General features: G+C 41.2%; 2 protein-coding genes and 2 long non-coding RNA genes across 19 annotated transcripts; 2 read left to right on the top strand and 2 right to left on the bottom strand.

Moving 5' to 3' along the window:
- The first annotated feature begins 73 nt into the window (after positions 1-73).
- On the top strand, positions 74-8,082 carry LOC118274155 (mucin-5AC). 13 transcript variants are annotated; one of them, XM_050707711.1, is made up of 6 exons: positions 78-210; positions 1,170-3,881; positions 4,449-4,610; positions 4,889-5,176; positions 5,456-5,743; positions 6,023-8,082. In XM_050707711.1, the coding sequence occupies exons 1-6, from the start codon at positions 204-206 to the stop codon at positions 7,885-7,887; spliced, it is 5,322 nt and encodes a 1,773-aa protein (XP_050563668.1). In that variant the 5' UTR covers positions 78-203; the 3' UTR covers positions 7,888-8,082. The 13 variants fall into 13 exon arrangements, with proteins under 13 accessions (XP_050563667.1, XP_050563670.1, XP_050563666.1 ...); XM_050707710.1 differs by lacking the exon at positions 4,449-4,610 and having other exon boundaries at positions 74-210; positions 1,170-4,043; XM_050707713.1 differs by lacking the exons at positions 4,449-4,610; positions 4,889-5,176; positions 5,456-5,743 and adding exons at positions 5,177-5,455; positions 5,744-5,844 and having other exon boundaries at positions 74-210; positions 1,170-4,322; positions 6,130-8,082.
- On the bottom strand, positions 2,035-4,828 carry LOC126913058 (uncharacterized). The gene is made up of 2 exons (XR_007707652.1): positions 4,671-4,828; positions 2,035-2,106 (listed from the first exon to the last, which is right to left on the bottom strand). It is a non-coding gene; the product is annotated as an uncharacterized LOC126913058 (long non-coding RNA).
- On the bottom strand, positions 5,625-22,752 carry LOC126913057 (uncharacterized). Of its 4 annotated transcripts, none has more exons than XR_007707651.1 (7): positions 22,603-22,752; positions 21,664-21,984; positions 21,022-21,342; positions 20,675-20,700; positions 20,263-20,353; positions 19,391-19,620; positions 5,625-6,089 (listed from the first exon to the last, which is right to left on the bottom strand). It is a non-coding gene; the product is annotated as an uncharacterized LOC126913057 (long non-coding RNA). The 4 variants fall into 4 exon arrangements; XR_007707650.1 differs by having other exon boundaries at positions 20,675-20,904; positions 21,226-21,342; XR_007707648.1 differs by lacking the exon at positions 20,263-20,353 and having other exon boundaries at positions 20,584-20,700.
- LOC118274156 (cell surface glycoprotein 1-like) lies at positions 16,365-23,488 on the top strand. Its single transcript, XM_050707722.1, is given in 3 exon segments — positions 16,365-16,489; positions 18,691-22,802; positions 22,804-23,488. Coding segments are annotated over 3 exon segments (4,173 nt in total). The 5' UTR covers positions 16,365-16,482; the 3' UTR covers positions 22,858-23,488.
- Positions 23,489-24,197: the final 709 nt, after the last annotated feature.

The raw sequence follows: 24,197 nt of genomic DNA, 5'->3' as shown, positions 1-24,197 counted from the left end.
GAACGACTCTTTTGTTATTATTGAAAAAAGAAACGTTCAAGCTAATCAGTGTAAATCAGTGTTTTAATTTAATCAAACTGATAATCGGTTGTGGATAATATTCAAAACCGGGGGACGCGTATAAATATTTGTGCAATCTATTAGTCCGTATCAGTTCAAGTGCAACACTCACAAAAAAAACAGAGTCTCATTGGATCTTTTAAATGAAAGGTAAGTGTCGGGAAATGTGCTACTTTTATAATCGAAGTGTTCATTAGTTGTTTTTAACTCGATGCCCTATTTCTAAAGTGTGATATTTTGAACATTCCCTTTGACATTTTTCTAAAGTGATAGTTCAGTAATTAAGTGCGGATACTTAGTGCGTTTAATAATTCGTCTTCATAAATTATGTACATAAGCAGAACTCAAGTGTAATAGTGAACTTATCATGTGGACTATTTTTTGTGTTGAATTCAGATATATAACTATCTAATAACAAGACTACAAAGCACGGTGCTTTGTAAGCACGGAGTTGTCGTTAATAACCGAGAGGAATTTTTTTCTTTTAAATTAATTCAATTAGTAATTCGAAGAAATTCTTTTTAGTGAGACCACCTACCCAGAAACGATGCTGCTATCATTTAGTATTATATATTCTAAAAAAAATGTGATATTTAAATAGTAACATTGGTTTTGACGTAGACAAGACTGCCTAACTTGATGGAAAGCGGACAAGCCCGCTTACCATTAAGTTAGGCAGTATGTTTATGTGCTATTAAAATTCCTTTGCAAGTTCCGTTCTTTTCCGAAATTATAAATTTAAGTTATATCGTTTGAATAATAAGTACTTATAGAGTAAAATTAGAGATACTTTAGGTAAAGATACCATACGATAAAGGTACCATTTGAGTGGAATAAATAAGTTCTGAATGGCTTCATCTTAAAAAGATGTTTTCTTGTTACCAAGAGTCAATAAATCAATTATTAGCCTAGATCATAATAGTATTTACGCACTCTTACATCAAAGACTCTTATTTTTATTTGCGGTAAATTTGAAAATCAGTTTCACGTAACATTTAATTACTTGATATGATAAACAGTCGATCATATCTTTATAAAGATTACATACATTTACTTAATAAAACTAGACACCATAGATTGTTAAATAATACATTAAAATATTGTTTCAGACACGGTATTATTACTGCTATGTGCAGTTGCACTAGCACATAGTTACGGTCGTAACCCACAACAATGCAACTGCGATCCTTCTGAAGAATCTAAAAAGATCTGCGAGTCTCACAATGGTTTAGACGACGTATTAGTAGCTCACGAACATTGCGATAAATTCTACAAATGTACAAATGGAAAGGCAGTGGCATATCAATGCCCAGACAATCTTCTGTACGATGCGGTAGCCGAACGATGTGAGTGGCCCCACGAGGTTAACTGTGGCAATAGGCCAATTTCAGACGGCAATGACTGCAACGGAATTGATGTATCACAGGCACCACCCTCTTCTACAACTTCACGTCCAATAAATGAAGGAACATGCAACTGCAGACCCGACGAGGCACCTTCTATTTGCGCAGCGAACGGATCAGATGGTGTTTTAGTGGCACATGAAAACTGTAACCAGTTCTATAAATGCGACAACGAAAAACCAGTTGCTCTCTATTGCTTCGGAAACTTGTTGTACAATCCCTACACCGAACAATGCGACTGGCCCGAGAATGTGGACTGTGGAGACAGAGTCATTCCAAATCCAGGTCAAACTCCAGCTCCAGGACCAGGCCCATCCCCCAGCCCAACTCCATCTCCATCCACTCCAGGCAGCGGAACCTGCAACTGCAGACCCGATGAGGCACCTTCTATTTGTGCAGTAGATGGATCAGACGGTGTTTTAGTGGCACATGAAAACTGCAACCAGTTCTACAAATGCGACAACGGAAAACCAGTCGCTCTCTACTGCTTCGGAAACTTGCTGTACAATCCCTACACCGAACAATGCGACTGGCCTGAAAATGTGGATTGCGGAGACAGAGTCATTCCAGATCCAGGTCAAACTCCAACTCCAGGACCAACCCCGGGACCAACTCCATCTCCATCCACTCCAGGCAGCGGAACCTGCAACTGCAGACCCGACGAGGCACCTTCTATTTGTGCAGTAGATGGATCAGACGGTGTTTTAGTGGCACATGAAAACTGCAACCAGTTCTACAAATGCGACAACGGAAAACCAGTCGCTCTCTACTGCTTCGGAAACTTGCTGTACAATCCCTACACCGAACAATGCGACTGGCCCGAGAATGTGGACTGTGGAGACAGAGTCATTCCAGATCCAGGTCAAACTCCAACTCCAGGACCAACCCCGGGACCAACCCCATCTCCAACACCAACACCAAACCCTCCAGGCGACAACTGCGATCCCAGTGAAGCCCCCACTATCTGTGCAGCAGATAATTCAGAAGGTGTTTTAGTAGCCCACGAGAACTGCAATCAATACTATATTTGTTCTGGAAGTAAACACGTAGCACAAACCTGCCCTGGAAATCTGCTGTTCAATCCTAGCAAGGACCAATGTGACTGGCCCGAAAATGTGGATTGCGGAGACAGAGTCATTCCAGATCCAGGTCAAACTCCAATTCCACCCCCCAGCCCAACTCCATCTCCATCCACTCCAGGCAGCGGAACCTGCAACTGCAGACCCGATGAGGCACCTTCTATTTGTGCAGTAGATGGATCAGACGGTGTTTTAGTGGCACATGAAAACTGCAACCAATTCTACAAATGCGACAACGGAAAACCAGTCGCTCTCTACTGCTTCGGAAACTTGCTGTACAATCCCTACACCGAACAATGCGACTGGCCCGAGAATGTGGACTGTGGAGACAGAGTCATTCCAGATCCAGGTCAAACTCCAACTCCAGGACCAACCCCGGGACCAACTCCATCTCCAACACCAACACCAAACCCTCCAGGCGACAACTGCGATCCCAGTGAAGCCCCCACTATCTGTGCAGCAGATAATTCAGAAGGTGTTTTAGTAGCCCACGAGAACTGCAATCAATACTATATTTGTTCTGGAAGCAAACCCGTAGCACAAACCTGCCCTGGAAATCTTCTGTTCAATCCTAGCAAGGACCAATGTGACTGGCCCGAAAATGTGGATTGCGGAGACAGAGTCATTCCAGATCCAGGTCAAACTCCAACTCCAGGACCAACCCCGGGACCAACTCCATCTCCATCCACTCCAGGCAGCGGAACCTGCAACTGCAGACCCGATGAGGCACCTTCTATTTGTGCAGTAGATGGATCAGACGGTGTTTTAGTGGCACATGAAAACTGCAACCAGTTCTACAAATGCGACAACGGAAAACCAGTCGCTCTCTACTGCTTCGGAAACTTGCTGTACAATCCCTACACCGAACAATGCGACTGGCCCGAGAATGTGGACTGTGGAGACAGAGTCATTCCAGATCCAGGTCAAACTCCAGCTCCAGGACCAGGCCCATCCCCCAGCCCAACTCCATCTCCATCCACTCCAGGCAGCGGAACCTGCAACTGCAGACCCGACGAGGCACCTTCTATTTGTGCAGTAGATGGATCAGACGGTGTTTTAGTGGCACATGAAAACTGCAACCAGTTCTACAAATGCGACAACGGAAAACCAGTCGCTCTCTACTGCTTCGGAAACTTGCTGTACAATCCCTACACCGAACAATGCGACTGGCCCGAGAATGTGGACTGTGGAGACAGAGTCATTCCAGATCCAGGTCAAACTCCAACTCCAGGACCAACCCCGGGACCAACTCCATCTCCAACACCAACACCAAACCCTCCAGGCGACAACTGCGATCCCAGTGAAGCCCCCACTATCTGTGCAGCAGATAATTCAGAAGGTGTTTTAGTAGCCCACGAGAACTGCAATCAATACTATATTTGTTCTGGAAGCAAACCCGTAGCACAAACCTGCCCTGGAAATCTGCTGTTCAATCCTAGCAAGGACCAATGTGACTGGCCCGAAAATGTGGATTGCGGAGACAGAGTCATTCCAGATCCAGGTCAAACTCCAATTCCACCCCCCAGCCCAACTCCATCTCCATCCACTCCAGGCAGCGGAACCTGCAACTGCAGACCCGATGAGGCACCTTCTATTTGTGCAGTAGATGGATCAGACGGTGTTTTAGTGGCACATGAAAACTGCAACCAGTTCTACAAATGCGACAACGGAAAACCAGTCGCTCTCTACTGCTTCGGAAACTTGCTGTACAATCCCTACACCGAACAATGCGACTGGCCTGAAAATGTGGATTGCGGAGACAGAGTCATTCCAGATCCAGGTCAAACTCCAACTCCAGGACCAACCCCGGGACCAACTCCATCTCCAACACCAACACCAAACCCTCCAGGCGACAACTGCGATCCCAGTGAAGCCCCCACTATCTGTGCAGCAGATAATTCATAAGGTGTTTTAGTAGCCCACGAGAACTGTAATCAATACTATATTTGTTCTGGAAGCAAACCCGTAGCACAAACCTGCCCTGGAAATCTTCTGTTCAATCCTAGCAAGGACCAATGTGACTGGCCCGAAAATGTGGATTGCGGAGACAGAGTCATTCCAGATCCAGGTCAAACTCCAACTCCATCCCCCAGCCAACTCCATCTCCATCCACTCCAGGCAGCGGAACCTGCAACTGCAGACCCGATGAGGCACCTTCTATTTGTGCAGTAGATGGATCAGACGGTGTTTTAGTGGCACATGAAAACTGCAACCAGTTCTACAAATGCGACAACGGAAAACCAGTCGCTCTCTACTGCTTCGGAAACTTGCTGTACAATCCCTACACCGAACAATGCGACTGGCCCGAGAATGTGGACTGTGGAGACAGAGTCATTCCAGATCCAGGTCAAACTCCAACTCCAGGACCAACCCCGGGACCAACTCCATCTCCAACACCAACACCAAACCCTCCAGGCGACAACTGCGATCCCAGTGAAGCCCCCACTATCTGTGCAGCAGATAATTCAGAAGGTGTTTTAGTAGCCCACGAGAACTGCAATCAATACTATATTTGTTCTGGAAGCAAACCCGTAGCACAAACCTGCCCTGGAAATCTGCTGTTCAATCCTAGCAAGGACCAATGTGACTGGCCCGAAAATGTGGATTGCGGAGACAGAGTCATTCCAGATCCAGGTCAAACTCCAATTCCACCCCCAAGCCCAACTCCATCTCCATCCACTCCAGGCAGCGGAACCTGCAACTGCAGACCCGAGGAGGCACCTTCTATTTGTGCAGTAGATGGATCAGACGGTGTTTTAGTGGCACATGAAAACTGCAACCAGTTCTACAAATGCGACAACGGAAAACCAGTCGCTCTCTACTGCTTCGGCAACTTGCTGTACAATCCCTACACCGAACAATGCGACTGGCCCGAGAATGTGGACTGTGGAGACAGACTCATTCCAGATCCAGGTCAAACTCCAACTCCAGGACCAACCCCGGGACCAACCCCATCTCCAACACCAACACCAAACCCTCCAGGCGACAACTGCGATCCCAGTGAAGCCCCCACTATCTGTGCAGCAGATAATTCAGAAGGTGTTTTAGTAGCCCACGAGAACTGCAATCAATACTATATTTGTTCTGGAAGCAAACCCGTAGCACAAACCTGCCCTGGAAATCTGCTGTTCAATCCTAGCAAGGACCAATGTGACTGGCCCGAAAATGTGGATTGCGGAGACAGAGTCATTCCAGATCCAGGTCAAACTCCAATTCCACCCCCCAGCCCAACTCCATCTCCATCCACTCCAGGCAGCGGAACCTGCAACTGCAGACCCGATGAGGCACCTTCTATTTGTGCAGTAGATGGATCAGACGGTGTTTTAGTGGCACATGAAAACTGCAACCAGTTCTACAAATGTGACAACGGAAAACCAGTCGCTCTCTACTGCTTCGGAAACTTGCTGTACAATCCCTACACCGAACAATGCGACTGGCCCGAGAATGTGGACTGTGGAGACAGACTCATTCCAGATCCAGGTCAAACTCCAACTCCAGGACCAACCCCGGGACCAACTCCATCTCCATCCACTCCAGGCAGCGGAACCTGCAACTGCAGACCCGATGAGGCACCTTCTATTTGTGAGGTAGATGGATCAGACGGTGTTTTAGTGGCACATGAAAACTGCAACCAGTTCTACAAATGCGACAACGGAAAACCAGTCGCTCTCTACTGCTTCGGAAACTTGCTGTACAATCCCTACACCGAACAATGCGATTGGCCCGAGAATGTGGACTGTGGAGACAGAGTCATTCCAGATCCAGGTCAAACTCCAACTCCAGGACCATCCCCGGGACCAACTCCATCTCCATCCACTCCAGGCAGCGGAACCTGCAACTGCAGACCCGATGAGGCACCTTCTATTTGTGCAGTAGATGGATCAGACGGTGTTTTGGTGGCACATGAAAACTGCAACCAGTTCTACAAATGTAGCGACGGGAAACCGGTCGCTCTCTACTGCTTCGGACACTTACTGTACAACCCATACACTGAACAATGTGACTGGCCTGAAAATGTAGACTGCGGTGACAGAGTTATCCCAGATTCTAGCCAAACTACATCTCCAACCCCAGCACCATCTCCAACCCCAGCACCATCTCCAACCCCAGCACCATCTCCAACCCCAGCACCATCTCCAACCCCAGCACCATCTCCAACCCCAGCACCATCTCCAACCCCAGCACCATCTCCAACCCCAGCGCCATCTCCTGACCCTGAGAGCAGCGAAAGCTCTGATATCGACGACTTACCTAAACCGGATGATAATGTCAGTAGTCCAGAAGACTGCTCTAATAGCCCAGACGACAACACATGCAACTGTAATCCTGATCAAGCTCCATCTATTTGCGCTGGTGCTAACTCTAACGGAATTCATATCGCCCATGAAAATTGTAACCAGTTCTACATATGTAATAACGGAAAACCTATTCCGTTCAGGTGTCCGTCCAATCTGCTATACAATCCCTTCATTCCAGGATGTGACTGGGCACATAACGTTGATTGCGGTGATAGAATAATACCTGATCCTGACGATACAAGTGAAGGCCCACAACCAACTGTGCCAGATGATAATAACGACAACGTTGGTCCTGGCCCGTGTAATCACTGTAACCCAGAAGAAGCTCCTGCAATTTGTGCAGATGAAAACTCTAATGGTATTCACATTGCTCACCAAAATTGCAACCAGTTCTTCGTGTGTGACCACGGTAGACCTGTAACCTTTTCATGTAACTCATTGCTACTTTATAACGTCTACACTAAGCAGTGTGACTGGCCATCTAACGTGGATTGTGGTGACAGAGTGATACCTGATCGCGATAACGATAGCGGCAACGACAGTGGAGAAAACAACAACAATAACAACGAAGTTTATGACGATCCTAGCCAAGCTCCAACCATATGTGCGGGCAGTGGATCCGATGGCGTTTTGGTAGCACATGAATACTGTGACCAGTATTACATTTGTGATGGCGGCTTCCCACTATCACGTCCATGCCACGGCAGCCTTTTATTCAATCCTCAAAATCAACAGTGTGATTGGCCTAATAATGTAAATTGCGGCAACAGAATTGTCCCGGATGATTGTGCGTGTAATCCAAGAAACGCTCCAAAGCTTTGTTCTTGGCCAGATTCCGAAGGAAAACTGATCGCGCACGATAATTGTAACCAATTCTTTGTATGTTCTAACGGAGTGCCTGTAGCTCAAACTTGTCCATCCGACTTACTCTATAACATTGACTTGGAACTGTGCGACTGGCCGCATAAGGTCAGCTGTGCAAACAGACAGCTCTCTTATTCCTCACTCAACAAACATTGGCAGTCACGTCAGTTTCTCAGAACATAATCTTTGTATATAGCCATGCCCTCCTTCTTTACAGTTGGGTAACTAGTAAGTTATGCTTAAACTGTGCTGTCAAAATTGAATAATATTAAATCAGTATTTATAGTCATTGTTAGACTGGATATTTAAATTTAACAGTATTGTTTTCTGTTTGTCTAAATTGAAATTTAAATATATAATAATACGTAATAACAAAAACTGGTTTTGTTTTCCTTACAAATTCATATCATCCAATTATTTTATTTCCTATATCCTACGGTATTCTCCACTTTCCAAAATAATCATTCTTTTTTCTGGAATGATGAATCATTTATAGGTAAAGTAATAGAAACATACTACAAGCTTATCATTACTAAGTATTTGTCTTTGTATGTATATTTGTAATGTTTGTACACACTAAATTACTGGTTTGATGTCGTATATTATTCTTATTTCTTACGTCTTCTTACTAAAAGAATCAAACGATAATATGTCATTTCACTAAACTAAATCAAATGAAATAAAAGTAGTTGACTCCAAGTTGGTCTAGCTTTTTGAATGAATATGTTCAAAGAAGATGATATTTTTATTTATGACATATACAAAATACCTAGTCAAAGTAAATGCATTAGGAACACTTGTTAGTATGCCTTGGGACTTTGGGACACCTATACCCAACCATCCAATACCCAATGTTTTATTTAAAATACTTGAATATAGGTGTGGGTATTATTTTACAAAACTGTTTTGTTTATATCTACACTAATAAATAAAATTGAAGTGGCTGTTTGTAATATTATAACTACATGCATACATAAGACCCCAGATCATTTTAAAAAATCCATCCAAAGGTTGTCTGGAAGAAATCGCTGTATGTGATAAGATCGCCCATTGTACTCTAATTACTATTACAATGTAATGTGTTTTATGTAAGTGTGCAATAAAGTATTAATAAATAAATACATAAATACATCATGATAAACTACACCAAATCACAAAGTGTGATCCAGAAGACAATCTTAAAAAAAAAAATTTATACCTGATACAGAAACATTTGCAACAGCTTCTTATGCAAATTAAAAACTACAATGTCAACTTTTAAATAAAAATAATCCAATAAAAATATGGAACACTATGAAATCAATTTATAGGCCTGATAAAAATAAAACTAATACTGGTTAGACATCAACAAGTTTTTCCTTAAACACAAGAATGCCATCCTTACTCCATTCACTCATATACTGAATCTTAGTTTGGAGACTAAATTGCATCTGTCAGACCAATGCACAAATACGGACCAGTAGATAGGTACACCAGAAAACTATTGCCTCATTGCTCTCTGACCCATACTGTCTAAAATACTTGACAATGTAGTATATATTTGAAAAACACAAGTCAAATTCAGATCGATAATTTGGATTTCGCCGGGGGAAGTCAACAGTTGACACTTCAGTAGCCTCTTTCACTTAAGCTGGGGACCAAACTCAAGGGGGGGCTGGGGAGGCAACTGTATTCAGCTTCTATACAGCGTGTAACAAAATACCCATATACATCAAAAAGCACTGAAGAATACAGGTTGAATAGAATCTCGACACAAAGTTTTAGCTTAAAATACGTTTAAAAAGAATTGGTACCAAATACTTGTTGTCGCATGGTTCTTGATTTTAAATCATACAAACGTGTCACAACACTATTATAGAGGTCACTTCGCTAATTACGAAACATTTCTTCTGTAAATCTGATCGCCTAGTTTCGATCTACCTAATTTTGATTTACATGAAAAATAAAAAAATAATATTGGAAAAATTCATAACTTGGTACCATGAAAACATGTGTTTTTAAAAAACCCTTCCCGTATCGTTTGTTATGTGATCTAGAAACCGTGCACTTGATATATATATACCCCCTTTTTGTTATACGCTATATAAACATTATCTTGAATATGCAAATACCTAATTCCGTAATCATATCATATGCCGACGATACTGTTATTCTGTTTCACGACAAATCTTGAGTGAAAGTATATCAACTTGCAGAAGAAGGTTTCAAAACCATTTGTGAAGCCCTAGCCACAAACCTCTTGATACTGAACATACAAAATATGAAATACGTCACAAATCCTTGTACAAATAGTGGCTTCCCGACCCCCAAGACATGTAGCAATAAAATACCACACATGTTACAGACACCATCAATCACCATTTTCACATTATAACTGTACTACAATAGAACACACACCGTTAATTCGTCCTGTCATTGAAAGCACACCTCCTATGACTCTCTAGTAAGGTTCGCAAACTATTTTTTACGGATTAGGTTGCAAACGAGCAGAACTGCTACTCGCTTACCAACAGGAGTCACCTGTTGGTAAGCGATCAGCACCGCCCATGGACGCCCGTTAATGAAATTTCCTGACACTCAACAATCCGAACCGCACGCCGCTGAACGCGGTCCAGAGGATGAAGCTAGTACTGGGGTGCCCCCGCCCAAAGATGAGAGTAGTATTCCATGTGCGGCTAAACCTGCGCCTTATACAATGTGATAGGCGTGGGACTTCTAACCCGTTAAGGCTGAGTACTACATCTAATTTTATCGACAAAAACAATAATATGGGGGGTTGAACCCCTAATTGAAAATATTGGAAAATAGTGTTTTTTTCGGTAAAAATAATTCACAAATGATTTTTTTTCTCACCAAAACATTATCAAACATATGAAAAAAGTAATGAATTAGTTAGCCAAGGTTATTAGCTACCGTTTGTCGTTTTTTTTTGTTTCTACTACGCATACAACTTTTGATATCAAAAAAGTAAAAAAAATATTAAAATGGCCATAATTTTTAGGGGGAGGGGATTCGACCCCTTCGACCCCCGACTTTTGTCGATAAAATTAGATGTAGTATTCAGCCTTAACGGGTTAGAAGTCTCGCCCCTATCACATTGTATAGAAACAGACGATGAGCTGAAATGAAATACTGCCTCGATCAGTTGAGCACATTAAACTTTTTCGAGGCTAATTTAGCCATACCCTCCAGATGGCTACGGAACTGGACGTCGCTCGAAATGTTGATGCCAAGTATTCCAATACAGGCTGACACAGTCAGAGGGACTTTAAAACTGAAATGAGACGACCAACGGCAATTTCATAGCGGTAAACACGTAGACCTGTGTCTTAGTGGGGTTAAACTAGACCAGATTAAACTCACGCCAATCTGTGTTTCTCCGCAAAGAAGTCTCGATGAGTTTTCCCAAGAAATGTTAGCACGGCCAACAATGAATGCCGCTGATTTGCATAATTATATTGTTTATATGGAGGAAGAACAAGGTGGGTGATAGCGAGCAACCTTGAGAGACACCGGCGTTTACAGGCAGAGAGTCGACGTCGACAACGACCTTGATCTGTCTGCAAGGAAGCAGAAGACCCATTCGCACAATATCTCGGGAAGCCCATAGGAAGGAAGCATCGAAAGAAGCGCTTTGTGCCAAACCCGGTCGAAGGCTTTCGCTGCGTCCAAGCTAACTGCCAATGCTTCCTCCTTAGACTCGATCGCCTGTGCCCACCAGTTTGTTAGCCCACCGACCTTTACGAAAACCGTATTGTTGGTCCTCTAGTTCTTTACTAGTCCATAGCAGCTGGTGATTCTCTAGGTACCGCAAGAGTTGGCAGTTAATAATGGACTCCATTATTTCCTTTGGACCTGGTTGGACGAATTTGTTTCATCGCCTTTTTTAGGGATCGGGTGGACCAAAGCCTTGCATGATTTCGGGACTACACCTAAAGAGTAAAATAGACTGCACGGTTGGTGCGGTGGCTGGGCAACTGGCTGCCGCGCAACGGGTAGCGGGTTCGATTCCCGCACGGAGCAACTCTTTGTGTGATCCACAAATTGTTGTTTCGGGTCTGGGTGTCATGTGTATGTGAATTTGTATGTTCGTAAACGCACCCACGACACAGGAGAAAATCCTAGTGTGGGGCAACGTTTTTTTTAAAAACAAAAAAACAAAAAAGAGAGCCAAAAAATACGTGTTAAAAATGGTGCCAACTCTGGAGCGCACTTCTATAACACAAGGGTGAAATCTAATGTTTGTAATAAAAGAACAACGACCAAGTACCCCAAGATAAATCTTAAGCACAATCTAACTTGGTGTGTGTAAGTCAGTTCTTCAATATGGGATCGCAATCTGGAGTGCTGCAGCAAAAAGCACACTTATGGAAGTAAAAAGAGCTCAATGAGCTGAAATAAATCCCTATGTACAAATCCCTGAAAACCAGGTTTGATTATAAAGAAATAATAACGCGAATTACTTATTTGTCTTAATATGTCAATTATCCGCACACATCAATATTCCTTTAACGGACACGAATAAAAATGGATGAAAAAGTTTATATTATGAAGTACGTATTGTGAGCTTTTTTTTTAGAAAACTTTGCCCAAACATACAATTATCGCAATTATATAATTAGAACGCGTTTACAAACATACAATTCCACATGCACATGACACCCAGATGGATCTGTGGATCACACAAAGAGTTGTTCCATGCGGGAATCGAACCCGACACGTTGCACGGCAGCCAGTTGCCCAGCCACCGCGTCAACCGTGCAGTCAAAACTTAAACAACATTAGACAACTGTAAACATCCATACTCACCAGATACATTTTTCATTATCTTTTTCTACTTTGTAATATCATAACTCAAGATTTCAATGTTTTACTTTGTGATCAAGAATTTTGATTTTTGTATTGCTATACAACCCCTACACCGAACAATGCGAACACCGAACTGGCCAAAGAATGTCGACTGCTCAGACAGAGTTATTCCAAACCGGGGTCAAACACCAGCTCCAAAGCCAGGACCATCCGTGGCCCCAGTCCTGACCTTGGAGCGGAGATAGCGCTCGCTTCATCTCCGACACCATCCACTCAAGGCAGTGGAATCTGAAAATGGCTCAATTATTTTGGATGTTTTATTTTGTGTTTCAATCATTTTGTTTTAATTTTATGAATTAAGATTTTTATACCGAATTTTGCACTGCTTGCTCTTCTTAATTTTCAGGCTTCTCGGCTTAGTATACCTAAGTATTGCTATTTAATTTCACTTCAGTTAATTCTTTAATTTCAATTTCGCTATATAGGTATATTAATTAGATTATCACAAAAGCCCTCTTAAAAGTAAGGTATGTATTTAAGATGTTTTAACTCAAGTCTTTAAGTGTACCTATATGATTGAAATTCAGTATAAGGATGGCTGAAATCCGGAAAAGGACATAGGATAGTTTTTATCGTAAAACCCCAATGTACGCGTAATTTCCCTGTGGGATTGTTTATTTTTTTACTTCCACAGAACTAAGCCGCGGAAAAAGACTGAATTCAACTTAGCTAATGAATCGATTTTGCTACAGCCGTAGAATATGTACTTGGAAAAAACTAATTCAAAATCTCAAATTCTACCAGAAGAAACTATTCCATGCGGACGAAGTCGCGGGAAAATGCTAGTATACCTATATAACTTATAACTAATCGCAACGTCACGCCTTTTATCCCCGAAGGGGTGAGCAGAGGTGCACATTGCCCCACGTAGGTAATGCCGCTATACATTGTACACCCACATTTCACTATCATTTTGTGTTATAAGTCCCGTGTAACAGGGGGTGAGCCAATTGTCATATACTGGGCACAATTCTAAACTCCAGATTCCGTGCTACAACTGGAATTTTCTAAAATCCGGTAATACTTTGCCCGAACCGGGAATCGGACCACTAGTTCGGCTGTTATAATTAAATTGCACCAATAAATGACGAAGTACCTATATATAGGTGTATAATAAGCAGTTATCACTTTGCGTTTTTAAATATTTTACCTCAAAAATAATACAAGTCCTATATCTAGAAACTTCCGACCCGTATTTTATCCATTGTTAAATAAAATTTCCAATATTGTAAAACGTATTTATTGGTTTTAAATCATTAACCTAAACATAATGTTTAATTTTGTTCAGATCAAAAACAATGCAAGTCCCATACAAACTTAAAAATAACTGACTTTCACATTATCTTCCTCCATTTTAACTAAGGAGTGATTTTTATATAATTTATTAGTATCTGCTTACATGGTAAATATAGGTACATATACACAATTTCAATTTTAACAAACTATTAGCCTATTTTAGTCTAATTTAGTTAGCCTCATTTAGTCAGCCTTGTTGCTTATTTGATACATATAAATTATACGTAGTTTCTTAGGCCGACCCTTACTAACATTATTTCATATCAGTGCCACAATTTGTACGTTTCTTACACTCTTTTGTTTTTTTTTATTTATTCATTTACATTAGGCAACGTAGGAAATTAATACAATATATACTATATTAAAACATATATACTTAGGGTCAACAGTGGATACTAATCTCTTAACTGGAAACTACATGTAAATAGTTTATGTAATTGAAAACCTCCAGTTATTCAGGCTACTTTAATTCAACAAAAAAACCTAATTTCGTCCGAAACTTCACAGATTTCGTAATACTAGTGGTCGCCTAGTGGTCGAAATTCCACCATATACGATTTAATTTACAATACCGATTAACATACGTTCAAGGATAATTTTTATTTAACGAATTGCTAATTAGTTTTGGAAAATTCAAATTAATATATTCCGGCGCATCATGAACAGGAAAACTATTCATATGAGACGTAAGAATATCATCGCAATGTCTGCCGATTTTGACGTTTTGTCAAATACGATCAGATACTATGCATGGTAGTGTGTGTAATGTTTATTTATTTATTTGATGTACTTTATAAGCATTATTTTTGAAAAATATTAGCGTTCTGCACTTCTCCTACACATAACCTATATGTGTACCAAATTTTATGCTCCTACGTCCGCGCAATTTTCGTAAAAAGGGGTCCAAAGTTTTTGCATCACGTATTAATATATAGATAATTCCATTTATTGCGAACTTTCGTGAACAAAATTGAAAGAATGAAATTAATAGGTTTTGATTTGAAATTAAAAATAAAACATTATTTTATTAGTAAATCTACGTTAAAGATACGGCCGAAGATTAAACGAAACTTCGCATTCGAGAACCGGAGTAGCCCTAGTTCTGGGTAAATTCTATCATCACAGTAATTGCACTGGTGGACTCAATAATAAACTATGGGTTAAGCAGTTACGGATTAACTATTAAAATACATATGGATCGTATAAAGAATTTACAGATTAGACTACTCAAATAACTAGTTAGAATATAAACATGTATACAAAACACAAAAATTAAAATGTACACCAAATTATGACCAACTATGTATATAAATATGTAAAATACTACCAGTGTATGCAAAAGTAGAATACCTCATTGCTCTAGAACAATATAAGATAAATAACCTGTTAATCATAACTGTCGTACTAGGCAGGTTGAGAATTAGTTTGAATTTACAAGGATGCACAGTTTGGCGAGGTTTAGTAATAAGATAAATGTATGTATAAACGTAAAAAAATACTATAATTATACTTCTAATTATTTAGATCACACGATGTGACGGTGCATGGCGCCGTATTACGCTGCTCGGTTTCTCGTAGCCTGCCTCAAAACGTCGGTAGGTGGCACCCTTCGACCAAAATTCTGACTTGAGGAACTTATCGAGATATTGAATTGGAATTCGCACCATAAACGACTTGAAGTTGGTATTTTGACGCCGTTCCAACCTTACGACCCTCAAGGTCCGGTTGGTGTTCACCTTCAAAACTCCTCGATGTCCTCAATCTTCGTGGAGTGGTGTAGTCAGGACACATACAGCAACGTCGTAGATACAGCTGGACGCAGCAGCATGTTGGGTCCGGTCAGTCCAGTACCGCATTGATTGCGAGAAGTAGGCATCTTCTTCTAGACATCTTCGTCAACCTTAAAGTATGGATAGAGATTTTCTGGACTTTTCAACCTTAAGGTTTCCATTTGTTTTTTTTTTCATGTTTAGGTACACCGTACATTTAGATATTGTATATGGTGTTTTCGGGCACTGCTTCTTTTGTTTATTTTTTGGCATCACGGTTTTAAATGTCTGATTGATAATTTCTTCAGTCATTGTAATTTGTATGGGTATAAACAATCATCACTTTATATGTAAATATTTATAAAAAAAAAACAATTCCAACGAAGTCACATGCAAAGCTAATAAAGTTCAACACTGGTACAGGTATCACATCACTTATAAATTGTAATACTAAGTACTTATATAAAATATTGATTTGTCTCAAAAATATTTCCTTCGGACTTTAACAATAATAATGAACGTAAAATGGAGGAGTAGGTTCACCGGCCTTCGTCAAACTAATGCACCTCATGCAACGCACAATTGATCGAACACTATCAATTTATCTTTTGTTACAAACATCGGTATACCTGATTGATTCTTTTGTAATTAGCGATGATTATTGAAAAAAGAAACATTCAAACTTATCGTGTAAATCAATGTTTTAATTTAATCATAACCGATAATCAGTTGGGAATAAAATTCAAAACCGGGGGACGCGTATAAATATTTGTGCAACCAATTAGCCCGTGTCAGTTCAAGTGCAACATTCACAAAAAAACCAGAGTCTCATTGGATCTTTTAAATGAAAGGTAAGTGTCGGGAAATGTGCTTCTTTTTACAATTGAATAATTGAAATGTTAATTATTATGTAAGTTATTTTCGATATAGAGGCTCATATTCATGAGCAGCACGTCATTCCGCGACACACGACGCGGCGATTGTCGCGCTGCTACTCCTCAGTAGTAGAATATGAGCCTCTAGCAAGCGAGTTCCTCGTCAAAACAGTACGTGAGTAAGCCGATAACATAATAATTAATTTAGTATGTCTCACGAAAGTTACAATAAAATAATTGAAATGTTAGTAAGTTATTTTCGATATTCATACTTTATTTCTTAAAGCCCTGGCCCCAGCGACTTTTAATAGTCTAACGCATGTTAGTCACATTTGCAACGCGATACAGTAGCGTGCCAACGACAACGCGCTACTGCATTGCGACAGCATCGCTACAAAAAGTCGCCGTGGGTGAGGGTCCTAACGTGTGATATTTCAAACATTTCTTATTATATTATTTATGACATCTTTCGAAAGTTAGTTAAAACAATTCGATAATTGAGTGCGGATAGGTAAAGTCGTTATGCGATCTGATGGTTTTTGTTATGAGATTAAGTGAAGGTGTTTACATTATACATTTTATGCTGGTTTTATTGTATAGAAAATAAAAAATAGATTTATTAGCGATAATTTACGCGAATAAAAAAATATATGAAAATAAAAATGATTTAGATTTTAATTTCAAAATACAATTTTGTACCGTAAAAAGCATAACTGTTAAAATTATAATATATTGAAAATAATACCACAAAGACTATGCATGCATTATTTTGATATAGCCTTGATTAGACTGACACAATAATATAGTAAAAATCTATTCTTAATTTACAATTCATTTTAAATCGGTCACATAGCTTTAGCATTATTAATGACTCCTTTGTTGGCTAGACTACTACTGGACATACATTTCTGAAAATCATGTTTTTTTTTTAAATTTAATAACCATATAATACGTATAATAAAGTAGTGCATATGATATTATGAGTAAGATGGGCCTACGCATTATGAGCAAAATGGTTAGGGACCGAAATATCTGTATATAATTTAATTAAAAAAATGTAGATTGTTTAATTTTGTTCCCCTAATCAAAATTTGAAAATGATTGTAAAATTGATTAAGATCTAAGAATATTATCTATATAATAAAATCTATATACAAGAATATTTATTCTTGTATATAGATTTAATCGCTTAGATAATATTCAATACATATTTTTTACACAATTTAATTACCACCTTATCTCTAGTGGAACTTCAATTTAAATACCAAATGTCATCACAAAAATCATCGGATTGCAAGACGATTATAGTGTTTTAATGATTCATCTTCATAAATCATGTACATAAGCAGAACTCAAGTGTAATAGTAAACTTATTATGTGGACTATTTTCTATGTGTTGAATTCAGATATATATATCTATTAACGAGACTACACCGTGCTTACAAAACTGTGAGGAATTTATTTTCAAGAAATAAATTAAATTAGTAATTTAGAGAAATTCTTTTCGGTGAGCCCACTTACCCGGATACGTAGTTGCTATCATTTAGTATCTTATATTCCACATTAAAAATATGATACTTAATATAGTAACATTTGTTTTGCAAGTATACACAGACATAGACAAGGCAGGCCGCACCAGGGGGCCTACTCTGGTTCTCGAATCCGAAGTTTCGTTTAATCTTCCGCTATAGGTTTTATTGATTTACTAATAGAATTACTTGAAATAACGTTTTATTTTTAATTTCAAATCAAAACCTATTTATTTTACTTCAATTAATTCGTTCATTTTTGTTCACGAAAGTTCGCAATAAATATAATTGTAGTATGCAATCTGCGAAGTTTCGGACGAAACTTCGTTGTTCGTTGAATTAGAGTAGGCCCCCAGGGCTCTCCCACACTTCCATCTTTAAAAGTTACATCTAGCATCTCATGTTCGTAAGCCGCTTAATTTTTTTAAACTAATATATAAACTAAACCATCTTTATGTTTAACTTATGTATCGAAACTACTCCTTATAGCTAGTTGTTTTGCCGCATGACGAAAAAGACAGAATTTCACGGTGTATATTCTATATAATTAGCGCATATACATTTATTTATTTATTAAAACTTATTTTATAAAACAGCCACACAGTGATAAATTGTTGAATACTAGTAATACTTATAATATTGTTTCAGATACCGTATTATTACTGCTATGTGCAGTTGCACTAGCGCACAGTTACGTTCATAACACACAACGATGCAACTGCGATCCTTCTGAAGCTAGACAGATCTGCGAGTCTAACTATGGTTTAGACGACGTATTAGTAGCTCACGAATATTGCGACAAATTCTACAAATGTGCAAATGGAAGGCCAGTGGCATATCAATGCCCAGATAATCTTCTGTACGATCCAGTAGCTGAACGATGTGAGTGGCCCAACGAGGTTAACTGTGGCAATAGGCCAATTTCAGACGGCAATGACTGCAACGAAACTGATGTATCTTCATCGACACAGGAACCAGTCTCATCCTCATCCTCTTCTACAACTTCACGTCCAATAGATGACGAAACATGCAACTGCAGACCCGAGGAGGCACCTTCTATTTGCGCAGCGGACGGATCAGATGGTGTTTTAGTGGCAAACGAAAACTGCAACCAGTTCTACATATGCGACCACGGAAAACCAGTTGCTCTGTCCTGTCCCGGAAACTTGCTGTACAACCCTTACATCGAACAATGCGACTGGCCAGAGAATGTGGACTGCGGAGACAGAGTTATTCCAGACACAAGCCAAACTCCACCTCCAGGACCATCCCCGGATCCAACTACATCTCCAACAGGATCCCCGAATCCAACTCCCACTCCATCACCATCCACTCCAGGAAGCGGAACCTGCAACTGCAGACCCGAGGAGGCACCTTCTATTTGCGCAGCGGACGGATCAGATGGTGTTTTAGTGGCAAACGAAAACTGCAACCAGTTCTACATATGTGACCACGGAAAACCAGTTGCTCTGTCCTGTCCCGGAAACTTGCTGTACAACCCTTACATCGAACAATGCGACTGGCCAGAGAATGTGGACTGCGGAGACAGAGTTATTCCAGACACAAGCCAAACTCCACCTCCAGGACCATCCCCGGATCCAACTACATCTCCAACAGGATCCCCGAATCCAACTCCCATTCCATCACCATCCACTCCAGGCAGCGGAACCTGCAACTGCAGACCCGAGGAGGCACCTTCTATTTGCGCAGCGGACGGATCAGATGGTGTTTTAGTGGCAAACGAAAACTGCAACCAGTTCTACATATGTGACCACGGAAAACCAGTTGCTCTGTCCTGTCCCGGAAACTTGCTGTACAACCCTTACATCGAACAATGCGACTGGCCAGAGAATGTTGACTGCGGAGACAGAGTTATTCCAGACACAAGCCAAACTCCACCTCCAGGGCCATCCCCGGATCCAACTACATCTCCAACAGGATCCCCGAATCCAACTCCCACTCCATCACCATCCACTCCAGGCAGCGGAACCTGCAACTGCAGACCCGAGGAGGCACCTTCTATTTGCGCAGCGGACGGATCAGATGGTGTTTTAGTGGCAAACGAAAACTGCAACCAGTTCTACATATGTGACCACGGAAAACCAGTTGCTCTGTCCTGTCCCGGAAACTTGCTGTACAACCCTTACATCGAACAATGCGACTGGCCAGAGAATGTTGACTGCGGAGACAGAGTTATTCCAGACACAAGCCAAACTCCACCTCCAGGACCATCCCCGGATCCAACTACATCTCCAACAGGATCCCCGAATCCAACTCCCACTCCATCACCATCCACTCCAGGCAGCGGAACCTGCAACTGCAGACCCGAAGAGGCACCTTCTATTTGCGCAGCGGATGGATCAGATGGTGTTTTAGTGGCAAATGAAAACTGCAACCAGTTCTACATATGCGTCCACGGAAAACCAGTTGCTCTGTCCTGTCCCGGAAACTTGCTGTACAACCCTTACATCGAACAATGCGACTGGCCAGAGAATGTGGACTGCGGAGACAGAGTTATTCCAGACACAAGCCAAACTCCACCTCCAGGACCATCCCCGGATCCAACTACATCTCCAACAGGATCCCCGAATCCAACTCCCACTCCATCACCATCCACTCCAGGCAGCGGAACCTGCAACTGCAGACCCGAGGAGGCACCTTCTATTTGCGCAGCGGACGGATCAGATGGTGTTTTAGTGGCAAACGAAAACTGCAACCAGTTCTACATATGTGACCACGGAAAACCAGTTGCTCTGTCCTGTCCCGGAAACTTGCTGTACAACCCTTACATCGAACAATGCGACTGGCCAGAGAATGTTGACTGCGGAGACAGAGTTATTCCAGACACAAGCCAAACTCCACCTCCAGGGCCATCCCCGGATCCAACTACATCTCCAACAGGATCCCCGAATCCAACTCCCACTCCATCACCATCCACTCCAGGCAGCGGAACCTGCAACTGCAGACCCGAAGAGGCACCTTCTATTTGCGCAGCGGATGGATCAGATGGTGTTTTAGTGGCAAATGAAAACTGCAACCAGTTCTACATATGCGTCCACGGAAAACCAGTTGCTCTGTCCTGTCCCGGAAACTTGCTGTACAACCCTTACATCGAACAATGCGACTGGCCAGAGAATGTTGACTGCGGAGACAGAGTTATTCCAGACACAAGCCAAACTCCACCTCCAGGACCATCCCCGGATCCAACTACATCTCCAACAGGATCCCCGAATCCAACTCCCACTCCATCACCATCCACTCCAGGCAGCGGAACCTGCAACTGCAGACCCGAGGAGGCACCTTCTATTTGCGCAGCGGACGGATCAGATGGTGTTTTAGTGGCAAACGAAAACTGCAACCAGTTCTACATATGTGACCACGGAAAACCAGTTGCTCTGTCCTGTCCCGGAAACTTGCTGTACAACCCTTACATCGAACAATGCGACTGGCCAGAGAATGTTGACTGCGGAGACAGAGTTATTCCAGACACAAGCCAAACTCCACCTCCAGGACCATCCCCGGATCCAACTACATCTCCAACAGGATCCCCGAATCCAACTCCCACTCCATCACCATCCACTCCAGGCAGCGGAACCTGCAACTGCAGACCCGAAGAGGCACCTTCTATTTGCGCAGCGGATGGATCAGATGGTGTTTTAGTGGCAAATGAAAACTGCAACCAGTTCTACATATGCGTCCACGGAAAACCAGTTGCTCTGTCCTGTCCCGGAAACTTGCTGTACAACCCTTACATCGAACAATGCGACTGGCCAGAGAATGTTGACTGCGGAGACAGAGTTATTCCAGACACAAGCCAAACTCCACCTCCAGGACCATCCCCGGATCCAACTACATCTCCAACAGGATCCCCGAATCCAACTCCCACTCCATCACCATCCACTCCAGGCAGCGGAACCTGCAACTGCAGACCCGAGGAGGCACCTTCTATTTGCGCAGCGGATGGATCAGATGGTGTTTTAGTGGCAAATGAAAACTGCAACCAGTTCTACATATGCGTCCACGGAAAACCAGTTGCTCTGTCCTGTCCCGGAAACTTGCTGTACAACCCTTACATCGAACAATGCGACTGGCCAGAGAATGTTGACTGCGGAGACAGAGTTATTCCAGACACAAGCCAAACTCCACCTCCAGGACCATCCCCGGATCCAACTACATCTCCAACAGGATCCCCGAATCCAACTCCCACTCCATCACCATCCACTCCAGGCAGCGGAACCTGCAACTGCAGACCCGAGGAGGCACCTTCTATTTGCGCAGCGGACGGATCAGATGGTGTTTTAGTGGCAAACGAAAACTGCAACCAGTTCTACATATGCGCCTACGGAAAACCAGTTGCTCTGTCCTGTCCCGGAAACTTGCTGTACAACCCTTACATCGAACAATGCGACTGGCCAGAGAATGTGGACTGCGGAGACAGAGTTGTTCCAGACCCAAGCCAAACTCCACCTCCAGGACCAGGATCATCCCCGAATCCAACTCCATCTCCAACAGCATCCACTCCAAGCAGCGGAACCTGCAACTGCAGACCCGAGGAGGCACCTTCTATTTGCGCAGCGGACGGATCAGATGGTGTTTTAGTGGCACACGAAATCTGCAACAAGTTCTATAAATGTAACCACGGAAAACCAGTCTCCCTTTACTGCTACGGAGACTTGCTGTACAACCCTTACATCGAACAATGTGACTGGCCCGAGAATGTCGTCTGCGGAGAGAGAGTTGTTCCAGATCCAGGCCAAACTCGACGACCAGGATCATCCCAAGACCATCGATTCTAATTGTAATTATGATTACTAAAAAAAATATTTTATAAATAGCACGCCGTATGACCACTGCCTGTGAAGAAATGGCGCACCTGTTTGCTTAACATTGAAATAAGGTTTAAACAAATTACATTTAAAAATTTTGAGAAATAGAACATTTCTTTAGCTTCTAAATTATTTATAAAATTCAGCCTTTAGAATATTAGCAATAAAATAAAATCAGCTGCTATAAAATAACGACTACTTGAAGAATAATACGCAATGAGACTGCAACGGGACAAAAGAGAATGCCCGTTTTGCATGAGCTGCTGGGTCTCAGTGCCAGTACAAAATTGTTGTGCCTTGCTGATAGTAAAGATATATACAATTCCTAATTAGAATCCATTTTTTATTTATTCACCCTCGTATAAACGAATTTATTGTTGCAAAAATCAAAATAATGCACGATTAGAAAGGGTGTTAAATAAATAATGTTTTAAAATAAAATAAAACTAAGTTCAAACTAACTTTTTGTTTCTTTTATAATGATTTAGAAGCTGAACATTTTCAGATGTGTAAATAAAAAAAAATAACTTTGAAAGCTTGTTGGAATTTTTTTGAAACTATTTGTATCAAATGATAATGTACCTCTTTAGATTAAATAGACTTTTGAGAAGACAACAAAACTTATTTTTTTCCTCTACACCTACAAACAAAAAAAATATTTTGAGTTAAGGCAAAGATTTTAGGTATATTTTTCATTTCATTAAATAAAAACATGTTACCAACCGTGACATTTGGGACGTTGGGTTTATGGTTAAAAGGTAGCTAATGATCTCCCAAATCCATGAAAAATATGTGTTAATAGTCAATATGCCAATCACACTGCGTAACCAATTGACCACTCAACTAACAAGGCCTTTAAAATATAAAAAAGTAAACTATTCGAGTAGAAATATACGAATACTCTTGAAGTAAGATGAGCAAAGACTTGCGTTTTAGCGGTCTATTAAAGTAAAATTACTCAATTGTGAAACATCACGCACTGTATTCAAAATACATTTTAAGATTATCTTATCAACACGCTTTAATAATATCTAAGGTTGACCTGCCACTAGCTATGTTATAAAATCTAGGAACTTGAATTACAAACACTCCGTTTCAACTCAATTACAAACTAAACATTGCATTATGTACATTTATACATATAATTACGTAGACTTTCCAATATTATGGATGGTATAATCAAACTGTTCTGATGATGAAATTGAAAGGTGGAGCTCCTTGAAATCTCAGGCTACCTGATAGTAAACCTATCCACTTCAAGTTTGAACACATTAGAATGTCCAATCCCCCTGAAGACGAGGATATAGTATTAGGTGCCAGGTGCAACGT

Source organism: Spodoptera frugiperda, chromosome 3 (genome assembly GCF_023101765.2).
Source record: "Spodoptera frugiperda isolate SF20-4 chromosome 3, AGI-APGP_CSIRO_Sfru_2.0, whole genome shotgun sequence".
Taxonomy (NCBI): Eukaryota; Metazoa; Arthropoda; class Insecta; order Lepidoptera; family Noctuidae; genus Spodoptera; species Spodoptera frugiperda.
This window is presented reverse-complemented; position numbering and strand designations above follow the sequence as displayed.

Bases quoted from the DNA above. Each gene is read 5' to 3' on its own strand.
- LOC118274155 (XM_050707709.1), top strand. The intron at 4,323-4,888 runs GTCAAACTCCAA...TTCCAGATCCAG, and splicing joins CAGAGTCATTCCAGATCCAG to GTCAAACTCCAACTCCAGGA. The intron at 5,744-6,022 runs GTCAAACTCCAA...TTCCAGATCCAG, and splicing joins CAGAGTCATTCCAGATCCAG to GTCAAACTCCAACTCCAGGA.